This window comes from Perna viridis, chromosome 12 (genome assembly GCF_037379345.1).
Source record: "Perna viridis isolate PV_CMFRI_1.1 ecotype Kerala chromosome 12, ASM3737934v1, whole genome shotgun sequence".
Taxonomy (NCBI): Eukaryota; Metazoa; Mollusca; class Bivalvia; order Mytilida; family Mytilidae; genus Perna; species Perna viridis.
In genome coordinates, this window is record NC_142456.1 from 37,458,452 (window position 1) to 37,486,138 (window position 27,687).

A 27,687-nucleotide genomic window follows, 5' to 3' on the forward strand; every position below is an offset into this window, starting at 1 on the left:
TCTCTTGTTTTGTCCACTTCTTAATCGACATTAAATTACATGAAAAATTGTAACAAGAACCTGAAATTCTAAAATTCGTTATGTGTGAGGTATCCGTCTTGACTTACTTGTATAAAATATATGACTGTATCCAACAACAATAAATTAAACATTAAGGATACCTACGATAAGGGACACAACTCTTACAAATCATTGACACGTTTGTATTCAACATTTTACACCAGTCTCATGTAAGCATCAAAGTAACTTGGACTTATTTCACCGTGTTTCAAATATAAGCTTGATAAGCTGTGGTAAAATTTAATATCATACAAGATGTCATTGATTTCAAGAGTTATGTCCCTTACCCTAGTTCTACCTCCCTAAGGTACAGAAATGAGATAATCAAACATCTAAATTATTTAATGATAAAGGCATAATACATAATTCTAGTAAGATGTGTAGAGCAACACTCGTTAATTGATAACAAATGTCCAAAAATATTTTCAATTCATTGCCAGACAAAGACAGATCTCAGAAAAGGCGGGTAACATATAACAATGCACAATTGACGCAATTACTTTAGTTGGTCTTACTTTGTACATGTATCTTGTTTTTATTGTGTGCCACTGTACAAACCCCACGGCGGACAGTTTGAACAGTGTTTTTCGAATATTAGAACAAACTAATAAACTCTACAAGCATTAACTATACACAGTCGACAATATATATCACCTGTTCACATATATATACTAGTCAACAACAGAAACAATGTAAATTTGTCAATATTTATATATTTATCCATTTAAAGAATCTTTAACTGTTGATATCTGCACATATCAAAGAAAAGATATAACTTTTTTTCTTTATTTATTAATTAATTACTTTTTTTTTGTCTTTTTTGGAAATTAAACTTAAGCTAAAACAAATACAGTCATTCATACATGTAGACATTAAGTGTTGTTTTTTATATTTCTTCCCTTTTAAATGTCCAACATAAACACGAAAACAAACACAACGTTTAGAAAACAAACACAACATCCCAGTTTTTAGTGGAGTCCGAATTGCTCATTTGCTTTTGTTACTTTGTATGTATGATTTTAGTTACTTTATGTTCTTTGTTGTGTATGTCTGTTTTCCATGTCCGGTCTTTGTCTCTGGGTTGCATTCTTTTGATTACCGCTATTACCTTGGTTACCTTGATTACTCTTAGATAAAAAGATCAAAGTGCTACTTCGCATTTATTAATTTTTGAATTGCAGAAATATATTTAAACCTAAGAATTTCTTTCCATTTTATGGAAACATTCTCGCAATTAATCACATTCCCAAGTTTGTTTTTTTAATGAATATTGGTTAATGTATAGTGGAAAAATATAGGAAAAATAACTTGAATGTAGGATAAAAATTCATTATATAAGTTCCAAAATGAAAATAATCTTCAAATATTTCATGTTTAGAAAAAATTGTTTACTCCTTGAATCACGTTTACACCTTATTGCAATTAGCAATATTCATATGATTGATATTTTTTTATGTAACGAAGTATATTTCTTGCATTGTTTTATACAACGCTTAGGATCTTCAAATAGTATAATAATATTTTCGTCAAAAGGTAGACAAGTTTCTTCAAATATATAACACATCGACGTTCATATCCTCGCATTCATCCAATTAATGTAAGCTGAACTAAAATCTGTTCGATAGTGTATCAAATATTGATTTTGGTAATGACCACGGAGACAAAATTGCTATTTCTTCAAGATGCATTAGATGTCTATAATCTGCTAAATGTTCTAAATTAACAAGTAAATTCGAAGAATTATAAAATACGGTTAACACATTTCGTGTACAATGTATAATAAGGCTTTTCACGCTTTTTATATGAAATAGTGTCTTAATGTCCATTTAAAAAAAAACAAGTTGAAATTCAAAAAAAAAAGAAAATCGAGTCATTTTACATATACATGTAATGTAACGAGTTAAATCTATTTCCTGATTGGTTACTTTCTATTGCAAACCCGTTTTAATAGCCCCTGTAAATCATCCCTAAACGATGTATTCATAAAAGCATAAATTATAGGGTTTCCAACATTATATATAAAGTACATGTAAAATACAATCATGTTATACGGTACTAAGAGATGGGCCATCAGCCACGCGGGCAAAAATGCAATGAGAAATACAACAGTCACTATAAATAGCATGGCAGCTGTTCGAATGTTGGCATAGAACACTTTTTCCTTCAACCCAAGAGCTTTCTTTCTAAACTTTTTTTGTCCTTGATTATCTTTTCCATCTATAGGATGACCGTTGTTAAGGACGGTCATTTGTGTATCAACAGCTGAAAATTCATGAGGGTATAAACTAGATCTTTTCCGTTTTGCTTTCAATGCCCTACGAATATGAATAGAGCGGTATATTAATCCGTACAAAATTAGCACAATAAGGAACGCTATTAAGTAAAATAAAGCATATATCTTTTGATATATATACACGAAGTCACCTTCAATCAAACCGGAAACACCTTCGACACATTGTCCAGGCATTATATCCATCTGTGCACTTCCGCTTCCGTCAGAAGAATTTTGGGTTGCCATTACAACGGAAGTAACATTGTCCATCAACGTCGTCTGTTGGTTATAATTGAGGTAACTTGTTGTCACTGTATTATTCAGGCTTAACATTTCAGTGACGTTTACTGCGTCCGGACCAGGAAAAATGCCACAGCTTAAAGCTGTTATGACACCGAACGAACAAGCAATAATCCCCATTACAAAAACAATAATTTTAGCACGGGGGATTGTAATGACATGTAAGAATGGATGGCATATACAAAAATATCTATCAAATGCTATGGCAACCATCACAAAAGCGGAAAAGGGAACGTTACAAGTGATGAGAAACATATAAAGCTTGCACGGAAAATCATACATCAAAATGTAGTTTAGTTTTAAGACGATCATATTGAATGGTATGATTACTAGACATGTGAAAAAGTCGGTTCCGGCCAATGTCAGGATAAATAAAGATGAGGTTGTTATGTCTCTTTTCTTTGAATAAATATATAAGACTAATGTATTACCAAGTGTTCCGATAACACTGAATATGCCTAACAGCACAAATACAACATAAAACTGTATGTTCTCTGACATTTTTGTGTCTTTAGTTGATAACACGTAGCGCTTTGATAGTTTACGCTTCCATATTCACAAGTATTCCATAAAAAGATCCCTGAAAAATAAAACAAAGACATCATTGTTAAAACATTATTTATTTATGCTATGACGGCACACAAAATATATAATAAGTACTTTGAGAAACTCAGAGGCGTATATAATGACTAAACTGGATAAAGTGAATGAACTTCAGACAAAGAAAGCACGCTACGTTGATCAGATAAACTTTTTTTAATCGGTCATGTCCGTAAATCACATTATATAAAACGGTTATCAAAACTTGGAACAATGACGTTTTGATATCTTTTTTTCAATATAGTCAAAAATAAAGTTCTTATATTCTATATATAATATTATTCCAATTCAAATTGTATAACTGCAAGAGACTCTTAGGCTTGTTTAATATACTTTGTAATGTTTTGTTAATTAAGTAAGCTGCGGACGCTGTAAGAGGTCATTTTAGACATTTTTTTTATTTCTTGCCTAGTTTTTTTTCCTCCTGTCCCTTATCATTGATTTAAACAGAAATCTGCATTACTAGAAATAGAAAGAAAGATCAAGGTAACGTAGATTCGAGCGGTATTAATACGAATATGTTTCAAGGATGAAAAATAAACATGGAATATAGACACGCAAAACAATTAACATGAAATAACAACAAAGCACGTACAGCGAAACAAGAGGAAATGAGCAACCTGTAATACACTAAAACCCTGGAGCATGGACCAGATGCACTGGTAGGGTAAGCATCTTCTACTTTTCATGAAACATCCGCTGATGTAGTCATAATACTTCATTTCCAGGGCTGACGAGAAAAGGGAAAAGTGAAACTTATGACCCGGAAACAAAAGACAAATCTATACTGATGAGGAGATTTACTCATATGATAACCCTCTCTTTTTTGAAGGAATTTTGCACAAAACAAATTAATTGTAAATATCATATTTTATTATTGAAATTTGCCTATAAAAGTGTCTAAATTCTAAGGTGAATAAGAATAATATCTCAGATTACTTTTCGAAAGATGAAATAAACATGTGTGCATAAATCCATTTCTAATGCTGGAATAAAGAGTTGTGTATAGCAAGTTAAAGGAAACGGAGTCTTTGATGTAAGATCTTAGTCCTCAATTTTATTCTAAATTTTGTTACTGTTCGGATTATTACCTAAGTTATTACGGGAACCAGTTTCTCAAAAGGATAATGATTATTCAAATCGGTCAAAATTTCCATCAAGTTGAATAAATCGAAAGGTACACAAGCAATTGTTCTAATCAAAAAGTAATTAATTAATGTTAATATAAAATAACATAAAAATGCTGGAAGTATCTTCAAATATTCCGCGTCTCTAACTGAGCTTTTATGGTTTACTGACATTGTGAATTCCGTATTTAAGACCATACAGTACTTTAGGTCAGTGAAAATATGTTTTTGGTTCATTTTATTGATATATTTAGTGTGTAAGCTCTGACAATGGTTTATAGATTTACAAACCAATCAATCATAATCGGGAAGCTGTTTTGATATGGCCAGGTTTTTGTTTGTTTGTTTGTTCCTCTACGTTTACTTCAACTCCACAAGAAGTTAAACCTACTGACGTACTGTTAAACGTCATTACGATCGACAACATTTAAGTGAAAGTCGTTGTAAGTCAGGCAAATGGGAGAAACATCGAATATCAACCATTCTAACAATATAATAGTTTCATGGACGTACAGTAAATAGTAATAAACGAAAATATAGAAATAACAATACTACGGTTTCAAGCCTCATTTCAATTTCTAAAACAATGAGGTCGTCAACTCTGAACCAAGCAATTGCTAAATTCGAATAACTAAATTACACACTATTGTAATAAAATTTCGTTCAGCAATCCAAAATATGAAACAGTTCAAATTAAAATGGCCTACTGTTATTCCAAACTTTTTCCAAAATTGATCGCCACTAAAATCACAAAAGCATTTTCTAAAACGTTAATATTTTAATAAAAGCTTTGATTTCGTCAACATTGCTGGCATATCAATTCAAGGCAAATCCCTTCAGATGTTTTATAATACCGAACGAACTCTCTTCAATTTGCTATTTTTACAAAAAGCCAACGCGTAAATATGTTTTGAATATTAACATTAAGAACATTATGCCAATATTTTGAAGTAACTCAAATATATTTTTTTCGTTCCTGTTCAAATGTTATTAGAGGTAATCTGAATGTTGTTAAAGACCAAGAATCGAAAACATTACTCCAAAAAAGACCTAAGTATCGTCCTCTAGCCACTATCAATCGACAAAATTGTCGTACCATCACCCAGGACTAACTCCATTCGTATTGTATGAACTGGATAAAACGTAAGGCAGTAGACAAGAAATATGACACCAATATTTCTATTGAAGATATCTATCCTGTAGAACTGTCTTTTAATTAAACAAATATTGATAATAATAGTAATCAAGCCTAAGGGAACCAAGATTCTAGCGAAAATCAGGAGAATGTTATCCAGGGACAAAAGACCAGACATGGAAAACAGACACACAAAACAAAGAACATAAAATAACCAAAATAATACATGAAAAATAACCCCCAAAAAGTGAGCAATTCGGACTACATTAAAAACTGAGAGCATGGACCAGGTGCACTAGTAGGTAAAGCGTTCGTCAATAAAGAATGTCTGTTTATTGATCTTAGTATTCATATCGATAATGGAAAACTTAATAGTAAAATTTACGATAAACAAGGGATGATTCTTCGATCGCTTTTTTCAACTATCCGGTTTAGATGGTGACGTTCCCTTATCACCATCATATAATGTTTACATGTCACAATCTTTATATAACCGAGAAATTATTACACCAAGGTATTCGATATCACGAGCTCATTAAAACATTCACAAAATGTTTCAACTGATACAAGGAACCCACTCTCAAATACAGATGTACTTGTAAAGGATTTATAGTTGCGGGTATATCTTATCCTTTGATCTACACAAAGCATGAACAACTCGATACTCGGTCTTTAACTTAACCATTGAATAAGCTCATTCGTAAGAAATATAGTTATGATATTGTTGTCAAATTGTTAAGGATAGCATTTTTTAGCATTTTGTTTAGATTCGCTCATAGGGTCTTTACATAGAAATTACAGCATTATATTTAATAGCAGGTTTTGGCATGACAATAGGTTGTGCCCTTATTGTATGATGTACCATGATTATCATCCATCCCCCACCCCCATGGGAAGAATTGGGATTAATTTTACCTACGATGGGGACATAACTTTTTTTAGGTTTAAACTTATCTGAAGCTGGCATTTTAAGAGAGAGGTTTATGATGCTGTCAAAGGACTTCAATCCCGCCGCATTTTTGTGCCTGTCCCATTTCATGAATTACGGGCCTCTGTATGTCTTGTTTCGTTTTCACCTTTAGTTTATTTTTTTTATGTTACGTGAATATATAAGTGCAATTCTTTCGCTGTATCTATGAATTATGATATTTAGGGCCAGATGTAGCTTGCCCTGTGTTATGATGACTTCCTCGTCGTCCACCAAGTCCGCTATTTACGCCCACTAGTGTTCAAATACAGTACAAATATCTCGTAATGGAAGATAATTGAGAGTAACCTATTTTGTTTTGAAGGTAATTTCAAAGATTTTTTTACAAATGAAACAATATTTTCAGCTGTTGTCAGTTAAAGCACTTAATGAAACCTGTTAACCTGGGTAAAGACAGGAATATAACTAGCAACTGACTTTCTTGTATTGAATCGGATGGATTTACTTGTTTTTTCTCACCTATCTAGAATGAACGATTGATACTTTGGTTATCAATATTACCCCCTCTTTTAGAAATGATGTCATGGCATGTTGCACTTTGATTTTGAAATAGAGTTTGATATGTTAATGGAGAAATAAAACATAAACATACTTTTCTTCGAAAATAAGATCCCAATCTTTATGCTAGAAAATGTATGTAGCAGACTGGACGTCAAATTATTTTAATATTTTCTAAGAAGTCCGGACTCTATTATCCCACCGAAATCTTCAGAAGCTTTTAGCCGAAAAAATTCACAATGCAAATTTATATTTGTGAACAAGAACACACCATTAACCATGAAACAAAATTACATTGAGTATTATAAAGTTGCATAATGGTTTTAGTTAAGTTTGATTTCATTTTGTCATCTTAAGAAGGCATGCTTAATATCCTACCGTATTTCATTCCTTCCAACATCCCTAAACATGATAAACTGTGGAATAAATACATGATTTTAATCAAATGGTGTAATTTAATTTTACTTCAAACTTCTTTTATAACAGATGAAAACTGAATAATTTATTCCAAATTCAATAACCAATGAAAAACTTTTTTTTTAAATCCTGATCAATAAGATTAAAGATATTTTTCACTGAATAAAAAAGAAACAATCACTCTACAGTTTCGACATTATTCATTTTTTGGGATGTGTTGCAGTCCAACTCTACAGTTTCGACATTATTCATTTTTTTGGGATGTGTTGCAGTCCAAGAAGGTTTGTACAGAAGAACAAAGATGATTCTAAAGCAGGCTAAAATTAGTATTAATTACAATGATGTGCACTTTTATAAATCAGAAATGGGATTGAATTAATGATATGAACAACTCTATTTAACAGAAATATATGGGAATAACTGGTAGATAGAAGATATATTATTGATGCTGTACAGCAACTGATGCGGTAGTCAGACATATCTGACATGTAATCTGTAAACACAGTTAATTAGTTTCGCTTACTTGCATTAATCGCAAATTATTATCCAAATACTAATTTTAGGTCTTTAGCATATAATGAACCCGAATCAAGTACATTTTGCAATCATGTGCTTGGATATTTGATTGTTGGATGTATGGTTGGAGACGCAAGTATCATTAAACTTACCGGTTTAAATCAGAGAATAAAAATGGAAATATATTACAATAATGTAATTTGTTATGTTTTATCATGTAGTTACAAAATGAAATATTTGCTTAGCCTTACAAAAACATCTTAACTGAGAGCAATCAGGGGAACCAAGATTGTAGCGGGAAACAAAGGAATGTAATCCAGTGAGAAATACTAGACATGGAAAACAGACACGCACAACAAAAAACAAAGAAAAACCAAAATTATACATACAAGGTAATAAAAGTAAATAAGCAACTTGTACTAAAAACTGAGAGCATTGACCAGATGCACCGGTAGGGTAAATTGCATTATATAACTGTACACTGCACTCGGTCCATAGATGATGTTTTCGTAACTCTAGTAATAACAAAATGTCTTTTTAAAGGAAAGAAAATTAATATGGTCCATGTTAACAGTAATGAAAAACAAAGCGAATTTTCAATCTACACACATGCGTTTTGAAGCAAAGAACTAAAGTTGATTTAGATTTGGTATGCCAAGAGTTAATATTTCAATCAAATTAATATAATATAAGAAGTTATATAAAAGGGTAAAAACAGTAAATTTCGGATATAATTGTCATTATCATTTCCGGATTAGACCATACTAATAGTACTTCTGTCGTCTACTTATACTCTCCATAAGCAGATTTGTCAAACGGGGAAAAAGTAAACAAAATAATAATCTTATTACGATCATCAAGACCAAACTGTGAGACAACATTAGTGTACCCCCATAATACAAATATATTATTTAAGCTTAATTCGGGGATAACAAAATTAACGGGCTCTCAAAGCTTTTAAACAAATTGAACAAAGCTTTCACAATACAACTACCCCATTATGGTGCCCCCCTCTTCTAAAAATATAATAGTTCCTTCCAAAGTACGTCAAGAAAACAGTAGCTACAGAATTTCTGGATTTGAATTATCACCAAGTGATGATTTGGTGATAATAGGATATATGTACACTGTTTTTAAAACACTTCAGAATACGATTCTGAAAGAAAGAATATCGTTTGGCTAGATCCTTTACTCTCAGTTTCCGCTATATAGTTAATGTATTATTTTTAAACCATTCGGGGATTTGATGCATCGCATATACTCCAAAGAACTTGAGGTAAAGGATATTTCAGACACTGTAAGGTCAGACTCATATCTTGACTTACACTTAGAATTAGATGGTAAAGGTAAACTATTGACCAAACTTTACGACAAACTTGATGACTTTTAATTCAGAATTGTCACGGTCATAGTTTTCCTTTCCTCTTTTGTCTACCCTGGACTTGACTTTTTATGAGCAACTCGGTGGGTGTTTCTAGAAAAGCAGAGGACGCTTATTCTACCTGTGCACCTGGTCCATGCTCCCAGTCCGAGTTCCTCATTTGCTTTTGTTACTTTGTATGTATGATTTTAGTTACTTTATGTTATTTGTTGTGTATGGCTGTTTTCTGGTCTTTGTCCCTGCATTCTTTTGATTACCGCTATAACCTTGATTCCCTTGATTACACTTTCTATTGAATGAGTAATCAAAGAAACCAAGATTCTAACGGAAATCAAAAGAATTTAATCCAGGGACAAAGACCGGTCATGGAAAACAGACTACAAAGAATATAAAGTAACGGATAAAACAGATATATCATAGATAGACAAAAAAGTCTATCGACCCATGTTTTATTTGGTTAATTAGAAATGGAGAAAGGATGTTGCTTGAGTCTATAGATTAAACTCCTATCTCAGGTGTGACAAAAAAAAAATCAAACCCCCATCTCGTGAATGACAATAACAGAATAAATCCCCATCTCGGAGTCACAAAAAGAGATCAAACCCGCATGGGGAATGACAAAATACATGTAGTTTAAACTGCTATTTCAGTAATGACAATAACAACCGGTAATATGATAAGACTGGATATCGTAGATAGAAAATATGTTCTACAAAATACAAAACCGATTCCTGGAATCAAAACCCCCTTGTCAAGTTGGGTATATCGAAAATTTAGTAAGAGGATAGCTGAACCCATGTTTAAAGTTAAACGGCTATAACCGTGTTATTTGGTGCAAATCATTATCAAAATAAATCAAGAAGAACATGTTTAAGTTGAAAGTTAAAATAGGCAGATCGGTTTGATTAATGATTAATTTATGTCAACTACAATCAGACAGGAATATTTGTTGAATTATATCAGCTAACTTGGCAACTCTTTTGCTTCACCTGTGTAAAATGATGGTTTGACGTCAGCTTAAGTCTGTCCACTGGTATGGTTTGGGGCCAGCTTCAGTCTGCCCTGTGATATGGTTTGGGCCAGTTGACCTGTGGAGAGTTTCTTAAACTTGATATATTTTTTAGTGGTCCTGTTCGTCAATATAGATTGTCAGATCTGCACTGAGGTTAAAGGATTGTCTATAGTTTGGAGAGACAACCTTGAACTTAAGAATATCATTCGGATCTTTGCAACGAAAATTACTGTCTATATATAAATTTACCGTTTATTTATTATTTCTTTACTTTTGTCATTTTACTAAAATAATAAAAATCATACTGTCGTCTTGAGAAGAATCCAACATTACTTTCACATATTGTATCGTAATTTCAATTATTGCAAGTAAGTCGCATTTTCGCAAAAAAAATAATCATCTGAATTTCAGTACTTAAGTTTATATAATGTGTGAAAACCTAAAATGTGTTGATGTACGTTTAGTGTTGATAAGATACGTTCAAATGTTTAACGGTTAATTCTAGTCTTATAAAGGTGTAGTGTAAAGTATCTTTATGGAGGGAACGCTAGGTTAGAGCTTAAAGACACGTTCAGGTGACAGGATATTGCGAGCAAAGGCTTTATATTTTTCTGTAATTAGAGTGCGAAACCACATCATATGTACCATTCTGGCGATGCCATAGTTTTTTAAGCTGCGTGTTATTAATAAAAGAAAATAGAAATTCAGCCTTTCGTTCTGCTAAAGGATGTTTGACCAACCATAGAAATTTTTTTTCTTCAAATAAATTATACTTTAATGTAAAAATTATATCATAACCTTTTCGTTCATTGTCGTGCTTTGAAATAAATTGTGTCGCAGTAAGCATCTTCGTTAGCGGGTCTGGCACAAATTTAAATTTAAACAATAACACTTAAACGACAAAATCCTTTATTTCAAACCACTTACAATAGAAGAATATATGTTGAGTTTATTTCGCACACATGCACACACATATACGTCACAAGCATACATTACAATGGAAGATACAACATCAAACTATGTGACAATGCGGTTTAAAAAAATATTAAAGTGACATGAGTTTGAACTGTCTACTGTGTGAGTAAGTACCATTAAAAAGACATTGGATTGTAGAAAAGGGAATCCTTATTGAATGGGACATGCAAATCGGCAGAATTTCGTAGGTTGAGGCATACATACGTTGTGAATAATAAGTTTAAATTCGTTTGATTATGTCTTTCCTATGTTTAACTATTCATTGCCAAAATATTTATCCACAGCAATAATGAACTTTGGTGCTTTTACATTCATCATGCATACCGATGTGCACCTATACATACCGACGACCACTTTTTAATATTCACATTGTCAACTATCCATGTCTTTGTAGTAATTTTTAGAATTCTTCATCGTATGGAGTTTTTATCTCACAACTCATACGTTTAGCTAAAAAAAATCACAGAATATTAGGAAAGGGCTCAGCTATTCAAATTAATGCTTATTAGACAATGCATTATTGAAATTGTTTTTACTGAGAACACGTTGGCCCGGATTAACAAAATTGGGTTTTTTAATATCAGAAATTTTAATATCAAATTTTCATCGGTCATATTTGTTTTTTTTTTTTTTTTTTTCTTTCTTTGAGGAAATTTGTATAGGACATGTTCACTATGGTGCGTATCTGTGAAGAACTGTACTCTATTCAGAGTAAGATATTGGTTTTCAGATGTTTTTCGTGATGCTCCTTAATGTACGTACAGTTTCAATTTTTGTTTGTTTTTGTTTTTGTTTTTTTTTTACATTTTTGTTTTATATATATATATATTATTTTTATTTAATTTTTTTTTTTTTTTTTTTTTTTGTTGTGGGTTTTTTTTTTTTTTTGTATTTCTTTCTTTGTTTCCAAACCTCTTTACTATTTCGTTTTCTTAGCACATTATGACAGACAGGAGAGAAAAAATTAGAATGATCCATACAAACAGTTAAGCACAAGGAAATGAGAAAAAATAAGTATTGGGTTCGAAATTTTTCTATAGAAGTTGAACAAAGTTCATCATGGAAATTTAAGACCTTGGTCTATTAACGGTCAATTCTAAATACAAATGAGTCGATCTGTTTTTCTACAAAAAAACATGGAATTAATCTTTGATCTTCGTAACGCTGATTGCCTAAAGATGTTATAAAATATTTTGTTGTTTGCTATATACTACGCACGCCATACCTTCTACAGCCAATACAAGTAACATTCTGTCTTTAACACTTAAAGGATCAGACATATTCCAATACCCCTACACTGATTAAAACAAATTATTTTTAAGAACTACATCAGATGCGTTTATCAGTAATCTGTTCTTTTTTCCTTTGATCTTTTTGAAAAGTAGTTTTCTATCCGAAGTAGATGACAAGATATTCAAAAAATATCCGGCAAACCATTGGCAGTGATTGTAACATTATCAGACGTTTCTTTAAAGTTTTAAGTGAAAATGACGTCACACACCAGCTGATAGTTGCAATACTGGAATGACCGATAATCGAAATGAAAGTTATACAATATTTTCAAAAATAGAACGAAACTATTATTCTATATAAGTTCTTGCAATATATCTTCCTACACAGAAGATATTTTTAGGTATATGCTCAATAATAAAATCTTGAATTGTGACCTTGAATAAATTTTGCTATTTGGCATAATAGATTACTTTGTTTATTTTAGTTTCTCATTTACTTAATCACAAATGTGCGTGTAAGCTTTCAAAAACTGGTAAAGGTTGCGTTATTCAAAAGTTTAGTTGAAAGTCAAAACAAATCAGAATCATTGCTTGAAGCAATACCTTTTTTGCTTCAAAATCACAATTATACACCTGCCAAAATAATTTGCAATACAGTAAATTTAAAAAAAAAAACATATAACGGCATGTGCAAATCGTGTTTTTATCTGCTTCCTCTATATTGGTGGTTTTAGTTCTCTTTATTGATAATCAGATGATTTATAATAATCATCAAGGGCATTCATGTAGTCAATTGTATCATTCCACTTTTCAGTATCCGTATGATGGTGCATGTACAAAAACGATAATTGAAAATGTTAGAACAAAAGAATGCTCTCTCAATTAAAAAAAAAAGGAGACAATTAATAACCAAGGAAACCAGTGAAATATCACCAAAGAAAACGTCATATGTTTGCTGATAGATCTGTCTACTTATGTTTGGATGCAGTAACTTTCGTCAGGTGTTGATTTAAATTTAAGGTTTTTAGTCATAACTACACAACTATATATGGATACTTTCAGCAAGTAGCATAATCATTATATTATAACCAGAAACAATTTTTCTTTAAAGTAAGATAAATCTTAATTAAATTGAATACCATTTAAGAACTACTTATGAAATATGCAGCTACTCGTCGAATTCTACTACAACTGCAATGAAAGGCCTGACAATGTCTCATTTATTATGATAAAATACATGTAAAAATTTAACAAAAACATATAAGCGATTTTGACTTAATTTTGTTTTCAATATAAGAGGAGTGGGGATCCATTTTCAAACGTTTATACGTCTTTATTGTTTTGAATTATGTAAAATAGACAACAAATAACGACTGTTTTTGATAAAATGATAAAGAAATATTATCAATCGTAATTATGTTTCCAATTATTGCAGCATTTTAGAACTACTTGTTGTAACGAGCTAATATTGCACCGAGTCTTATTCAAAGAACAAAATGTAAAAGTAAAACCATTGAAGAAATTATGCAATAAAGGCAAAACCTAAAGGTGCTGTTCTTATATCTTATGTAACTGCTGTTTCCTGTTTAAGTCGATTTAATTGTGATATTTATATTAAAGGTAAATTTAATACGAACTTGCTGCAGATAACAAATAGCATGAACCGTGGAAGCATCGGTTCTTTAGGTAATGAAAAAAGGTGATAGTCTTATAAAAGAAATTATATTTTTATCTGTTTACTAATTTATTGACTGGTACAAAGCATTTGAGAAACGTTCGTTCAATATCAATATTATACAAATAATATTTGTTTACCAAATGATCCTTTTGAAAATATTTTTGATAATTCACACTGTCAAAAAAAATCAACTGATATCACTCTGGAACTTCCTTCTGACAAAACGTTACAAAACTTCAAAACATGATTATCAATCCGCCGTTTACACAATTTAAAATTTGTGTTGTAAATTGCAACAAATGATGGAGGAAATTTATATTATTTAATAAATAGGATAATCATTGGTAGTCATTCAAAACAAACTATGATCACTCATGACAAAAAACGCATTAATATTTAACTCGTGCGCCGAACAGGTTCCGCACTCTCGTTAACAAAAAGGTAACAAAAAATTACAGAACACTAATCCGTTTCATAATCAAGTAAAGTCCAAAATATATCTGACAAAATAGATTACACCACCGGAGCAGCTGGTACCGCAATGGTCCTGTTTTGGTATAGGCACTTCAAACGAAATGGTAGGTTAAATCTAGGTTTTATAGCGCACTTAACATTCCTCTTTCTTTGCCACGTGACTATACCAGTGGTGATTAAAGCGTTAGCATGCTATTTTCATAACCAGTGGTCACATCAGCACAAAGAACAATTAAAAAAAAAAGAAAAACAATCATTACTCATTGTTTTAGGAGAAACTGAAACTGAGTATTTTTCAACCAAGGACTTATATCTAAATATAATAAGGTAAGACCCTTTTAAGACGCAATCCTCATACGCCTGATTCAGGAGTCTGTTACGCAGATATTTATGGCGTTCAAGGAAATCTGGGGTCTGTTGTTCAACTTGTCATTAATTTTAATGAATCATTAAAAATGCAAATTATGTCATTAAATTGAATTCACCGATAGGGCCTGAATTAAAAATTTAATCATACAATTAAAACACCATTTACACAGTTTGTGATATTGAATCAGGCTCCAAATCATGTTTTTAGTACAACCCGGGTAAAGAGTTATCATGAAATTAAGATTTAATACAATGATTAACAAATGCAATGATTAAATTAAGTTGTACAACAAAATTTAATCTTGAGTTTTAACGATTCATTAAAATTAATTACACAATAATTTTAATGACAAGTTGAACAACAGACCCCAGAGTAGTTAGTACTTGCTATAGCGTAGCGAATCAATTGCAATAAACACCATATACAGGAGATGAAGGGATATTGCTGCATAGGTAATGAAAATTTATGATATTAGAATTAAAGTCGTCTCTTTTATCCTAAATTTTAGTGCTGAGATTACCACTGTTGTAACATTCGAAATGTAGGCCCAAAGAGATACAAAACAATCTGTTTCTGAAATCTCCTTCATCTCGAGCTCTGGTGGATATATTGACGGTGACCTTTTACTAAAAGAAGGGTTGCTGTTGGGCAATACATCGTCACTATATCTGTATGTAAAGTTAAAGGATTTAGCATATTTTAAATGTTTATTCTTTACAAACAAATCAACTAGGAGAAGAGCACAGTTAATACCATTGGAATGCCAAATTGTTGGAAAATAGCTCCTCCAAATATGACAAATGTGTTATCAATGAGGAAATCAAGCATATCGCGAAACAACTCTATGTAGCACACTTTGCCCTCCTGCAATGTTTTAGAAAAAATATGTTGATTTGTAACCAAGAATAACAACATAAGTTTTTGAAACAGCAAACGATTTACGAATAAGTCCTTTCAAACGAGATTTCAATGTATCATATGATAACGTAGTGAAAAGAGTTGAGAAGCCAAAAGTTTGGAGAGAACTAATTTCCGAAAAGCAGCGGGATTTTAGGTCTTGAAGTAAATATTTAGAATTTGTTAATATCCACAAATGATTCATGGTACTACGAGAGTAGGTGGTATTGCAATGATCTAGGCCTTCTTAGACACTCGTGATTATAATTTGGTTAGTCATTCTTTCCAATTCATTATAACTATTAGTAATGCAAATTCGTGATACGGCCAATTACAATTTAACACCGATTTGAAACTGTTGGAATTATTTATCAACAATATACTTATCTAGAATTGTGGATATATGTTTTAACACTCTGGATTACCAATAATTATATCGTTTCTGATCTTCCGTTTTCATTCATTCTTAAGAGAAAGATTGTATATATCAGATTAGAACTGATGTCAATCTTGTAGGTCATTTAACAATAAATCACGATATGATGTTCTGTGATTCATCAAGGGCCGATGGTATTGTCCATCAAACTTATCCTAAGACAACAAGAGGTAATGTTCATATATTGACCACCTTGACGACGTAGAATGTATCAAAACTATATGACACACGTTATGACATCAACATTATCAATTTTTCAATCGTCTCTGGTAATGTCCCTAAGTTAAATAATCATACATGATGTCAAATCTTGATTATTCTTTACATGATTTTATGAAATACTTATTGATGTTAAATATTCGACAGGTGCATGACATTATTCGATATTATTTCAGTTTTTAAGCAATCATCACCCTTGAATAACATCACAACATTAGCAGTTACAAGGAAAGACATGTAGAAGATAATTTGACTTTTCGGTACGCCAATCAAATGGGTCATATATTTACGTTCATTACAAGAGCAAACATATGATGTTACAAATGAAAAATAATTGCAATTAAAGCATAGTATTTAATTAAAGGGTATAATTTTAGATTGTATCAGATTGGTGTTTTTAACCTGCCTGAAACGTACCGAACTATAAAACGCCCAATAAATATCAAGGAAAATCATTGTTAGTAGCATTTTGTTGTTAATTTGTGTCGTATGTAGTCAAAATGGCGAGAACACATTCCCTAACGGATTTGAATTGATTGATCCCATTTATGTATGTGTCTGCCAAGTGATGCAATTGATTGAAAATAAAACTAATTATTATTTAGTTATCTAAAATTAAATGTGAAATAATGATGAAAAGACAATATAAATTACAAACCCCATTTTATTCAGTGTGGTTTTGATAAACCCAACCATAAAGTGAAGAAATGGATAAGATATGGGTACTAGTATAGACTTGTAATAGTAAGGCATCATCTCAAATGAGGTGTTTTTGTTTTGTTTTTGTTTTTGTTTTCGATTTGTTTTGTTTTGTTTTGTTTTGTTTTGTTTTGTTTTTTGTTTTGTTTTTTTGGTTTTTTTTTGTTTTTTGTTTGTTTTTTGTTTTTTTTTGGGGGGGGTTTGTTTTTTTTTTATCTTCTTCTTCACTATTAAAACCAGCTTTGGAATAATCACGTTTACTCAAACACCCTGTATGCCACGTTTTCATTAAATTATCTAGCGTATGATAACATTTCCCACTAAACACGAGGTAACTGTTTAAAAACGGCTAATGACCATATAAAACAAATTAGAGTTGAAATACATGATCAAGTACGTAAAGTAGATCTATTATGCATTTTCTAAATAATACAAACTATTGTTTCCTTTTCCTCTGAATTGATACGTCTTTATTGTTATTTAATCATAAGTTTTTTTTCTCTTGAGAGAGTAAACGAACATGAGTTCTGTCGACCTTTGACTATACTTTGTGGCGTTCATTTGTACTTTAAACCCGAGAAACTTTTTCTTTCATTTTTTTTCACAAATAAAGATGAATTTTTCAGTTTCAAAATTGCAATTAAATCCAACCGTCAAATTTCAACAACAAACGCGGGAAACACAAGCTATCAGTTCCCCTTAAATTAATATGAAATTCGTTCAAATCAGATCAGATGCATTTTTCGGACCGTTTTTTCATGATATAAAATTTTAGGTGTGTTTTATTAATTTTTATGGTACAAACTCTATTTCTATATTTATAAATTGCATTCATTTAGACCATTTTCTCAACAAATATTTATTGAGTGTTTATTCGATGCTTGTCACAGTTTATTTTTCCTAAAAATATATTTAGATAATTTAGCGATTACTGTTGTCCTTCGGTGAATCAATAAACGGATTGGATTGCGGGTATGTAGAAGAGATATCATTTTCTGCATGACAGAGTTGACAAATTCTACAGCGTTAAGAAACAATATGTTTATTTATAAATGTTCATGACCCTAACACTCATTTCCATATCTTTACAAAGGCGTTGAAGTATCAAATACCACTATCGCCCATCGTTTAGCATAATAATGGCATTTCTAAGACGTAATCGTCTGATAACTATGCAATGAATAGAACCAGTAAATTCTATAGATCAGTTTTATATTTTATTCACGCTGTCATTCAGATAATGGACTTTCTACAAGTCTAAATATTGCATGAATGGTCATTCAATTTTATAATAAACATAGCGTCTTATTTTACAGTGCATACACTAAAATTTGTTTCCTTTGGTCATTGGCAATTACCAAGTTAACACGGGAACTTTTTGAACTAATCAACAATATTTAAAGAGTCATGAACACAAACTGTAATCTCTTCGCAAAGTTCTTGCTTTAGTGGGAAACAAAAAAATATTTTGAATTTCGTAATGATTTTTAGGAAGGTAGACCTTGGGTAAGGGACACAACTCTTACAAATCATTGGAACGTTTGTATTCACCATTTTACATCAAAATCATGTAAGCATCAAAGTAACTTGGAATGATTTCATTCCGTTTCAAAGGAAAGCTTGCAAAACTTTGATGAAATTGAATATGAAACGAACGTATCACTGATTTCAAGAGTTATGTCCCTTACCCTAAATCTATCTCCTTAAAATGATTTTCAATATCCATTTACTTCGACAATATGTACAAGTTCATTGTTAACTTCAACTAACAGTTAGGGAATTCAACTCCTTATCCAATGGAGAAGCTAAGGGTCTATCTTATCAGCTTCAAACAGGTAGATAAGATTTTCGTCTTAGTTGTGCCTTTCATTTATATGAATACATGTACATTTATTCATCACATTTCAATAATTAAGAAAACAATAACATTTCAATGACCTTACGATGGTTAGGTGTTCCTTACAGCTGTAGTAAATAGAGATCAAGACGTCTAGTTAATTTGTTATTGTGTAGGACTTATTATAATACTGTATTTATTATAGTTAATATTCGAAATGATGTAAATCAATAAGGCAATTATTGAAATGTATGTCTTTGTGTTATCGCTATCATAAATAATCATAATGTCCTCGAACAATTTCATTTTTCCCGTTTTAAACAACAGACACATTTATGAATTTTGTTACTTTTGCATTTTGTTTGCATTCATAAGAAAGAAACAATTCAATCAAATTTAAGATGGACATTTTAAGCCAAATAAACTTCTCACTGCTAGATATTTCGTGTAAGCTTTGCAAAGACTACATTCTTTTTTTTTCGCACAATTAACATGTGTTTTGTGAATTGTGTTTTATATCTTATTGTACCTTTAAAGAACGTTAATTCGTTAGAAGTAAGATTAGTCATTATTGCAATACTGATGCCCAAATGGTAAATCAACATCATGGTCCGCACGTCCTGTGACAATTTTTTCCATCCGTTTTTAAAGCGTTTTATTGAACTTAAAAAAAAGTTGGCCTTTTTTTGTAAAATATTTAAAAAACGAAAGACATTTCGAAGAATTTTCTGTTTTACATAGTTTACATTCATAGAAAGACAACAAGGTAATCAAAATCAATATGGACATTTTAAACTTTTCACATGTAGTCGAAGCCCAAAACAACATTGTTTTTGTCTGCAAAACGTATTACATCCAATGTTTATTATCAGAGGTAAACGTAGAAATAGCAAAATAGCAATGATATGAATTATTATGCCACTCAAAATAAGAGAAAGTGAATAACCATAAAGCTGTACTATCCTCTATTTGTCTCTATGCAAAAGACGATGATTGTGATTTACCGTTTATGTACTGGATTCTTAATTTCCACAAGAATCTATACAAACAATGTTAGACAGCTGGATCTGCAAAATGTACCACCAAACCTCTTTCAACACTTTTGACTTTTATACTCAGAGCTGTCAAAGAGGGTCTCCAATCTTACCAAAACACCTGTTACTACGTATTGGTATTAATTCAATACGGATCCTGAAAAATTCGAAAGGTTTTCTGGAGACCATCAATTTAATTGCGTTTTTCAACAAACTTTCGGCATTCCAATGGGAACAAATATTGCTCCCTAACTTGCTGACCTGTTCCTTCACTCTTATGAGGCAGACTTTATAGTTGACCTGACCCGAAGGAAATAACATCGTATAGCTATATCCTTTAATTTAAGTTTCCGCTATATAGATGTCGTATTAATGTTAAACAATCCCAGTTTCGGAGATTTGATACATTGCATGTACCCAAAGATCTTGAGATAAAGAATACTACAGACACTGTGAGGTCAGCCTCATATTTTGACCTACACCGAGAGATCGATGGTCTGAAATGTGCAATACTAAGTCAGGTTGTGTCATTTTAGTGATGATTGCTCACAGGTTTTTTGTCTTGTTTACAGTGGGGTTTTCGCTTTGTGTACATTTTTGGATCTAATATGTTTTATTCGCCGTGAGTAATTCTGTTAGGTTCCTATTATTACTTCGTCAAGGATTTCATCATGTTTGTAAATAAAGTATCACTACTTATAAATGAAAGAGTAATGAAGGGAACCAAGGTTATAGCGGCAATCAAAAGAACGTAATCCATGGACAAAGACCAGACATGGAAAAAAGACACACACAACAAAGAACATAGAGTAACTAAAATCATACACACAAAGTAAGAAAAGCAAATGAGCAACTCACTCTGACTCCACTGAAAACTAGGAGCATGGACCAGTTGCACCGGTAGGGTAAGCGTCCTCTGCTTTTCTAGAAACACCCGCCGAGTTGCTCATACAAATGACACTATGACACGTTGAACAAATCAGTTTTTTAATGGCGCAGATGGATACACCGTAACCATACACGAGTTCATGATGACGACCATAAAACCTTTGTAGTGTTGACTTCAATTTTGTACAACATAACCCTGCTCCAGAAGCCTATTTTTTAGAATTCTAGCGCGATACAAAAGTCTGCGTAGTCTCGGCAAGCTCTGGCATAACGTATGAGTTGTGATATGAACACTCCAGGAAAGTTGACAATTTTGAATGAAAAGTCATCACGTCTTTCGTAAAGTTTGGTCAATAGTTTTCCTTTACCATCGATTTCTAAGTGTGGGTCAAAATATGAGGCCGACTTCATAGTATCTGTAGTATTATTTATCTCAAGTTCTTTGGGGTAGACGTGATGTGTATCAAATCCCCAAAATTAAGATTGTTTAAGATAATACGTCATCTATATAGTGGAAACTGAGATTAAAGGATCTAGCTAGAGATGTTCTTTCTTTCGGATCAGATCAGCTATAAAAGCATTGCAAAAGGTATACTATTGTGCATGCACTGAACATATCTGACAAAAACAAAATAATTATCTGCATGAACTATATTGGTTTTTTTTAAAGTTTCTGTGCTCATAACTTAGATTAGTGACAAAATGTACAGACATAAATAATAAAATGAGATTGCTACAACTTTCGTGTGGCCGCTTGGAAATGACAGGTCGATAAAACTGATTAGATTGCCAAAATTTATGAATCACAACAAATATGGATTTGTATATACCAAACGTCTATAACGTAATCTCTTGATTTAAACAGGAAAGTTTTCTGAAGAAAATTTATTTTTAAGAAGTCGGCTGAATTTAGAAATACCTACTAGTTCATTGCAATTAATATATGCGATAAACACTTTGAAATGTGAAAACAACAATTAGAAATGAAATAAGGGTATATCACATCAGTTTACAGTAAAATGGGAGTTATGGTCATGAAGAACACTGTATGCAATGAGGAAAGATATTTTGGTAAATTTGGTATTTTATGCTTTTCTTAAAACATGTTTTTTTAGCAGTGTATTGAGAACAAAAATGATAATCCAAGCATGTATGGAAAATTTATCAAGAGAACGATTTTAAATTTATCCGATAAATACACGTAACAAGCAAGTTATCAAGGGAACCGTTTATTCAATTCTTTATCACATGTAATAGGGCAGCTGTCAAAGAAGGGTTTATTTATTCATTCGGTACATGTAGCTGGAAAGCCATCAAAAGTATCAAGGGTAATAATGCCAATAATTTTCGTTGATACGACATGCAGTACAAAAACTTTCTGTACAAAACTGTACAAGACATATTATATTCATTTTGCAGTACCAATCATTTGTGAGCTGCTACGCCTCTGAATAATTGTATCATGGGTGGGGTTTATTTATTTCTACAGAACATGAAACAGGAAACCTATTTAGGGTACTGTTAATTAATTTCGTCAGTACATGTAACATTAATTAAAGAATCTTGGGCACAGCTTATTTATTTCTTCAATACATGTAACAGTAAAGCTATCAAAGTTACGGTTCATATATTTCTTCAGTACATGTAACAGTAAAGCAACCGAGGGTACGGTTTATTTATTTATTCAGTACATGTGACAGTAATGCTATCAAGGGTACGATTCATCTATTTCTGCAGAAAATGTAACAGGAAAATCCATAGTACAGTTTGTTTCGTTCTTTTCATTCGGCGTTTTCTAAATTGTTTCGGTAGACAATTATGATTTTTGTTAATAGAAAGGAAAAATTCAAAATTTTCTTTTTCTTCAATACATATAATCGCAAACCAAAAACATGTAAAAAGCATATTTAGCAGTTGGTATGTTTTATTCAAATCAAAAGAGTAATTAAGAAAACGCTTGAAATATTTTGGTAGACCTCGAAGAAGTAATCATATTTAATTCAATTTCTCGAAACATGTAAAAATTAAATTACTCTCTCAGGCATGCATTTCCAGATTTCTAACTTGATTAGAGTAAGATCATCGCATTAACAACGACATGAATCGATCTATGTGATAACAAAACATCAATGGGGAATTGTACTATCTTTTAACGTTTATATCAATCTTTGAATAAGTCCAAATGTGGATTGATACCAAATGCTTTCCTTGAGAAATATCATGATTATAGCAAACTGAGACATATACGAGTTACAAGACGATATCACACTGATTTATTAATAAACGTTGCATCAAACAATAATGAAATTATTTTTACATAATCTGTGGTTAGAGTTGATAACAAAATATGAATATATGAAAAATTTGATAATTTTGCAAGAGCTGTATAACAAAAATACTTGATAAAAATAACCCTATATTATGAGTAAGCAATCATCTGATCGCGCAAGTTTAGGTATTTTCAAAAATTAATTTTAAAAATAGCCTTTTAAAAATCTGGTAAATGTCTGCTTAAATTTTTGTAACTGCGACTAAGCTTGGTTCGTGTTATTCATAGTAAACATAGATGTTACAATAAATGCTATATGGACACCTTTATAACACAGATTATACAACATTGAACACATAACTTCTGATCGACTAACGTCAACAAATAAGAACATAGGTATCAATCACTAGTACTTGACAATTAACAAAGATAATATATCGTCTCTTAGAGTATTAAGGGAACCAAGATTTTAGATTAAAATAATGAAATTCAGGGATAAAGAGTAGACAAGGAAAACAGACACACACAACAAGGAACATGTTGTACCTAAAATAATACACACAAAGTAACAAAAGTAAATGGTAAAACAAAACTCCGAATCCAAAACAACTGGCAGCAAGAATCAGCCGTTTTGTTTAGCGTCCTCTGCTTTTCTAGAAACACCCGCTAAGTTGCTCATAAAAGGTCAGATTATGCTTGCTTGGTTTCCTTGATTACTCTTTCATTGACCACTTTAATATACACTATATATATATATTTACATGTATGGTTTGTTTTTATTAAGGTATAAAATATCAAACAACTACATGTATTTGATTTTTTATGAAAAATTCGATAAAACGCGTAAAATATAATTAACAGTGTAATGTTTTCCCCACGTGAAATAAGAAACATATTGAGCTCTTCGGGTTTCTCATTTCAGGTAAAAATTGTTCTGATTCACGTTCTTTGATGTGTTTGGTAAGACAAGTCATTGTTATGGATATTAGAAGCTAATTTGTTGTGAAAATGAACGTATTAACCTTAAACTATAAGTATACTGCATTACAGACGAGTTTAATTAATTGCGGGTACCTTTGTTCTGTCGAAACCTATAATATTTCACTGAAGACTCTTGTTGACTTTCAAAAATCGGCTTTGTTTCTTTTCTTAACATTTAAGCACCAATCTGTGTAAGAATCATGCAATGACGGGCACATCATTTTTCTCAATTTGGTCTTTTTTACCTCAAACACATTTAATACATCTGGAAAACAATTAAAAAGCAATTTAAATTTATCCTGAAAGATCTATTACTTAGATATTTTTTACTGCTTACATGAATATAGTTAAAATGTGCGGAAAAAATTTCCCGCCATTTTTCCATAAGAAATTTCAACTTAAATTGATCTATAAATAAAAAGGCAAACAAATACTTTGACAGTTATTTCTGGAGGTTATGAGGTACAAATATCGATAATGCAATAAAATCGCTTCGTTTTTTTTTTCTTCATGTGCCACACCTTGTACACATTTTACCTGATTCTTAGACAGAGAAGTAATTAAATATATATATAGTTTTCACATGTAACTATATTTTACATGTAAGTTTATGTTTTGTTGTTAAACTATCGTACTATGCAACCCTTATACTTCAGGTAAAATCAGTTTATATGTGCATGGGATGCAATGTGGTTTTTTTGTAAAGACGTCTTTGATGAAGAAACCGTTCAATTTTATTGTTGACATAGATGCAAATATCATTTCACATATATTAATGCATTTTCGTCTGTTGGAGGGTTATATTATTATAGCTATATTTCGTTTAGATCTACAGAAAAGAAGAACATCATGTTCAAGGAGAATGTGTCTTATAGATTATTGGAATGAAATGATCTTATATTCATTTTTATAGTAAAATATGGTTGACAGATAGAAAAGTGAAAGTAGCAATAATTCTGCTTTGTCATTTAATGCAAACACATAACAACTATTCCAAAAATAAAGGTAAAAATGTGATGAATGATTGTAGAAAAGAGTTGGTTTCATTAGATAATGTTACTAAAGATTGGAGGTCGAAATATCAATACTCAGCTGCAGTAATATTTGAATTGGTAATATTATTTCTGGATGAAAAACCAAACGTCAAATTATCACTTTAATAAAAACGTATTACTGATAAAAGATAATGTTAATCATGTTTAAAAGGTTGATATACAATTAATTTAGTGGTTTTCAAACCAGATGACATACATAGAATAAACATATACCTATTAAAATTACAAGATAAAAGGTTTATTTTGACCTTTTTAACATATTTTAATTTATATTAATTGATAATGACACTTAATCAAAACTCTAGACCTCATACAGAAATAGGTCATTTTTTTACTTTTTCTTCAATCATTTCATGTTAAGCTGAATTCCGTCTAACTGTTAAGTTTGTTTTTTTCGCCAGATTATTTTTAATGCAATTTTACAATGGTTTGACCCGGTACAACCTTTAATGAAATAGATATTATTCCTTTTTACAACTGAAGCTGATTATTCGAAACTGCAATAAAGTAAATCTATAATTGCATTAACTTACCTTAAAACACGATACGATTCCAACGATACGTAACCCACGATACGTAACCCACGATACGATTCCATTCAACTAAAGTAACAGCTTTACTTTTCCACGGTTTATCAATTTAAATAATTTTGATTGCTTACTTTTTTTCTTCTGTTCGATCCTCCAATGAAATTTGTCTAGCCGATCACAAGGCAGGTTTTCAACCCGACCCCGTGATTTAATGTAGTAATGATACTACATATGGTTAAAATATCACGCAGAGAATAATCTGAATACTTCAGTTTGAATTGTCCTATATACTGAGCATAATCTATAGCGTTTATCATCAGCTCCCCTTTACCCTTCTGACGCTACGAGTTAGGGTTTATAAAGAAAGTCATTAATTGCTCAACTTCTCTGCCAATATGTTTATGTCACATGCTTTATGAAAAGTACTGAGATTTGATTCAGTGACTTAAGCTTTCTCCACATTTTTGATTTGCCAATGAAATTTCTCCAGTGCCTTTAACAGACGTATGGTACCTGACGAAAGATGACTTATTGCAACTTGATCAATTTATCAATATACCATATTTGAGATGATAACTCTGGTTTTAAAGACAATGTTAGTTTGATAGCTGAGAAAACTTGAGAATCGTTGCCTCAATATGGTAATTATAGCTATTGATATTCGTTGATATTATCTTTATTTGCTCACTTGGATAAGTTTTTATTTCTACTCAAATCGTTTCTATATCGACTTCCAATTTATTATCTCTATGACAGTTACAAGTAATTTCTTCAAATACTAGGACAAATTTGTCAGCTTGTATTTATTGTCTTCATATAAAGTTACATTCTCCACAATCTGACGTGAAAATACAATGCATTTCTATCTGCTTTAGCTTTGCTATTGATTGATTATTGATACGAAGCAAACTTAACCAAGAATAGTTTTACTATTATAGTTTTATCATTTATAACTTTCCTCGTTTGTCTACCCTGGACTTGACTTTTTATGAGCAATTCGGTCGATGTTTCTAGAAAAGCAGAGGACGCTTACCCTACCGGTGCACCTGGTCCATGCTCCCAGGTTTTAGTGGAGTACGTGTTGCTCATTTGCTTTTGTTACTTTGTATGTATGATTTCAGTTACTTCATGTTTTTCTTGTGTATGTCTGTTTTCAATGTCTGGTCTTTGTCCCTGGATAACATTCTTTGATTACCATCATAACCAACCTTGGTTCCCTTGATTAGTCTTTATAGTATCCCATACATGGAAAAATAATCTACATCTTCTAATGACAATTTCCCATCAATAGAAATAAAAACAATAAACATTGTTCCGCATTACTTGCATTACATATAGGGCAATACATTCTTTTATATATAGACATCTATAATTGGATGAATGAAGAAAGACAGAATATGGTCATGGCAACTCAAATCTAGGTATTTAAATATAAAAATGATGACGTCATAAACCGTAAGAAATTTTCTGAGACTTGATTTTTTTTAAGTTTTGTAGAGCTGGGTAGATTTTTTCCCCATTATTCCAGAGTCTAACTGATTATCATATATGATCTGATGTTTTGTATTAGTATTTGTGTTTTCTACTTATTCATTTTCTCTTCTTTTAATCTGGTTAATCTGTTTAAAAAAACCTACAGTTCATATTTTAATATCAATTATAATAAATGTTTTTCCATGTACGTTTTCTTGAGATATTTAATAGCTTAATTTTATCGAGCATGTTTTAATAATGTACACTTTTTTTATGTGAAACCTATCAATGTATAACTAAAGGATTTAATTAAAACAAAAACAGTTCTGAAACC

General features: G+C 31.3%; 1 protein-coding gene across 1 annotated transcript; it reads right to left on the minus strand.

The window, feature by feature from the left end:
• Positions 1–418: 418 nt before the first annotated feature.
• LOC148602194 (uncharacterized) lies at positions 419–26,265 on the minus strand. The gene is made up of 2 exons (XM_088556385.1): positions 25,884–26,265; positions 419–3,212 (listed from the first exon to the last, which is right to left on the minus strand). Exon 2 carries the CDS (start codon positions 3,131–3,133, stop codon positions 1,982–1,984), a length of 1,152 nt encoding a protein of 383 aa, XP_088412511.1. The 5' UTR covers positions 3,134–3,212; positions 25,884–26,265; the 3' UTR covers positions 419–1,981.
• Between the last annotated feature and the right edge of the window lie 1,422 nt (positions 26,266–27,687).

Bases quoted from the DNA above. Each gene is read 5' to 3' on its own strand.
- LOC148602194 (XM_088556385.1), bottom strand. From the start codon at position 3,133: ATGTCAGAGAACATACAGTTTTATGTTGTATTTGTGCTGTTAGGCATA.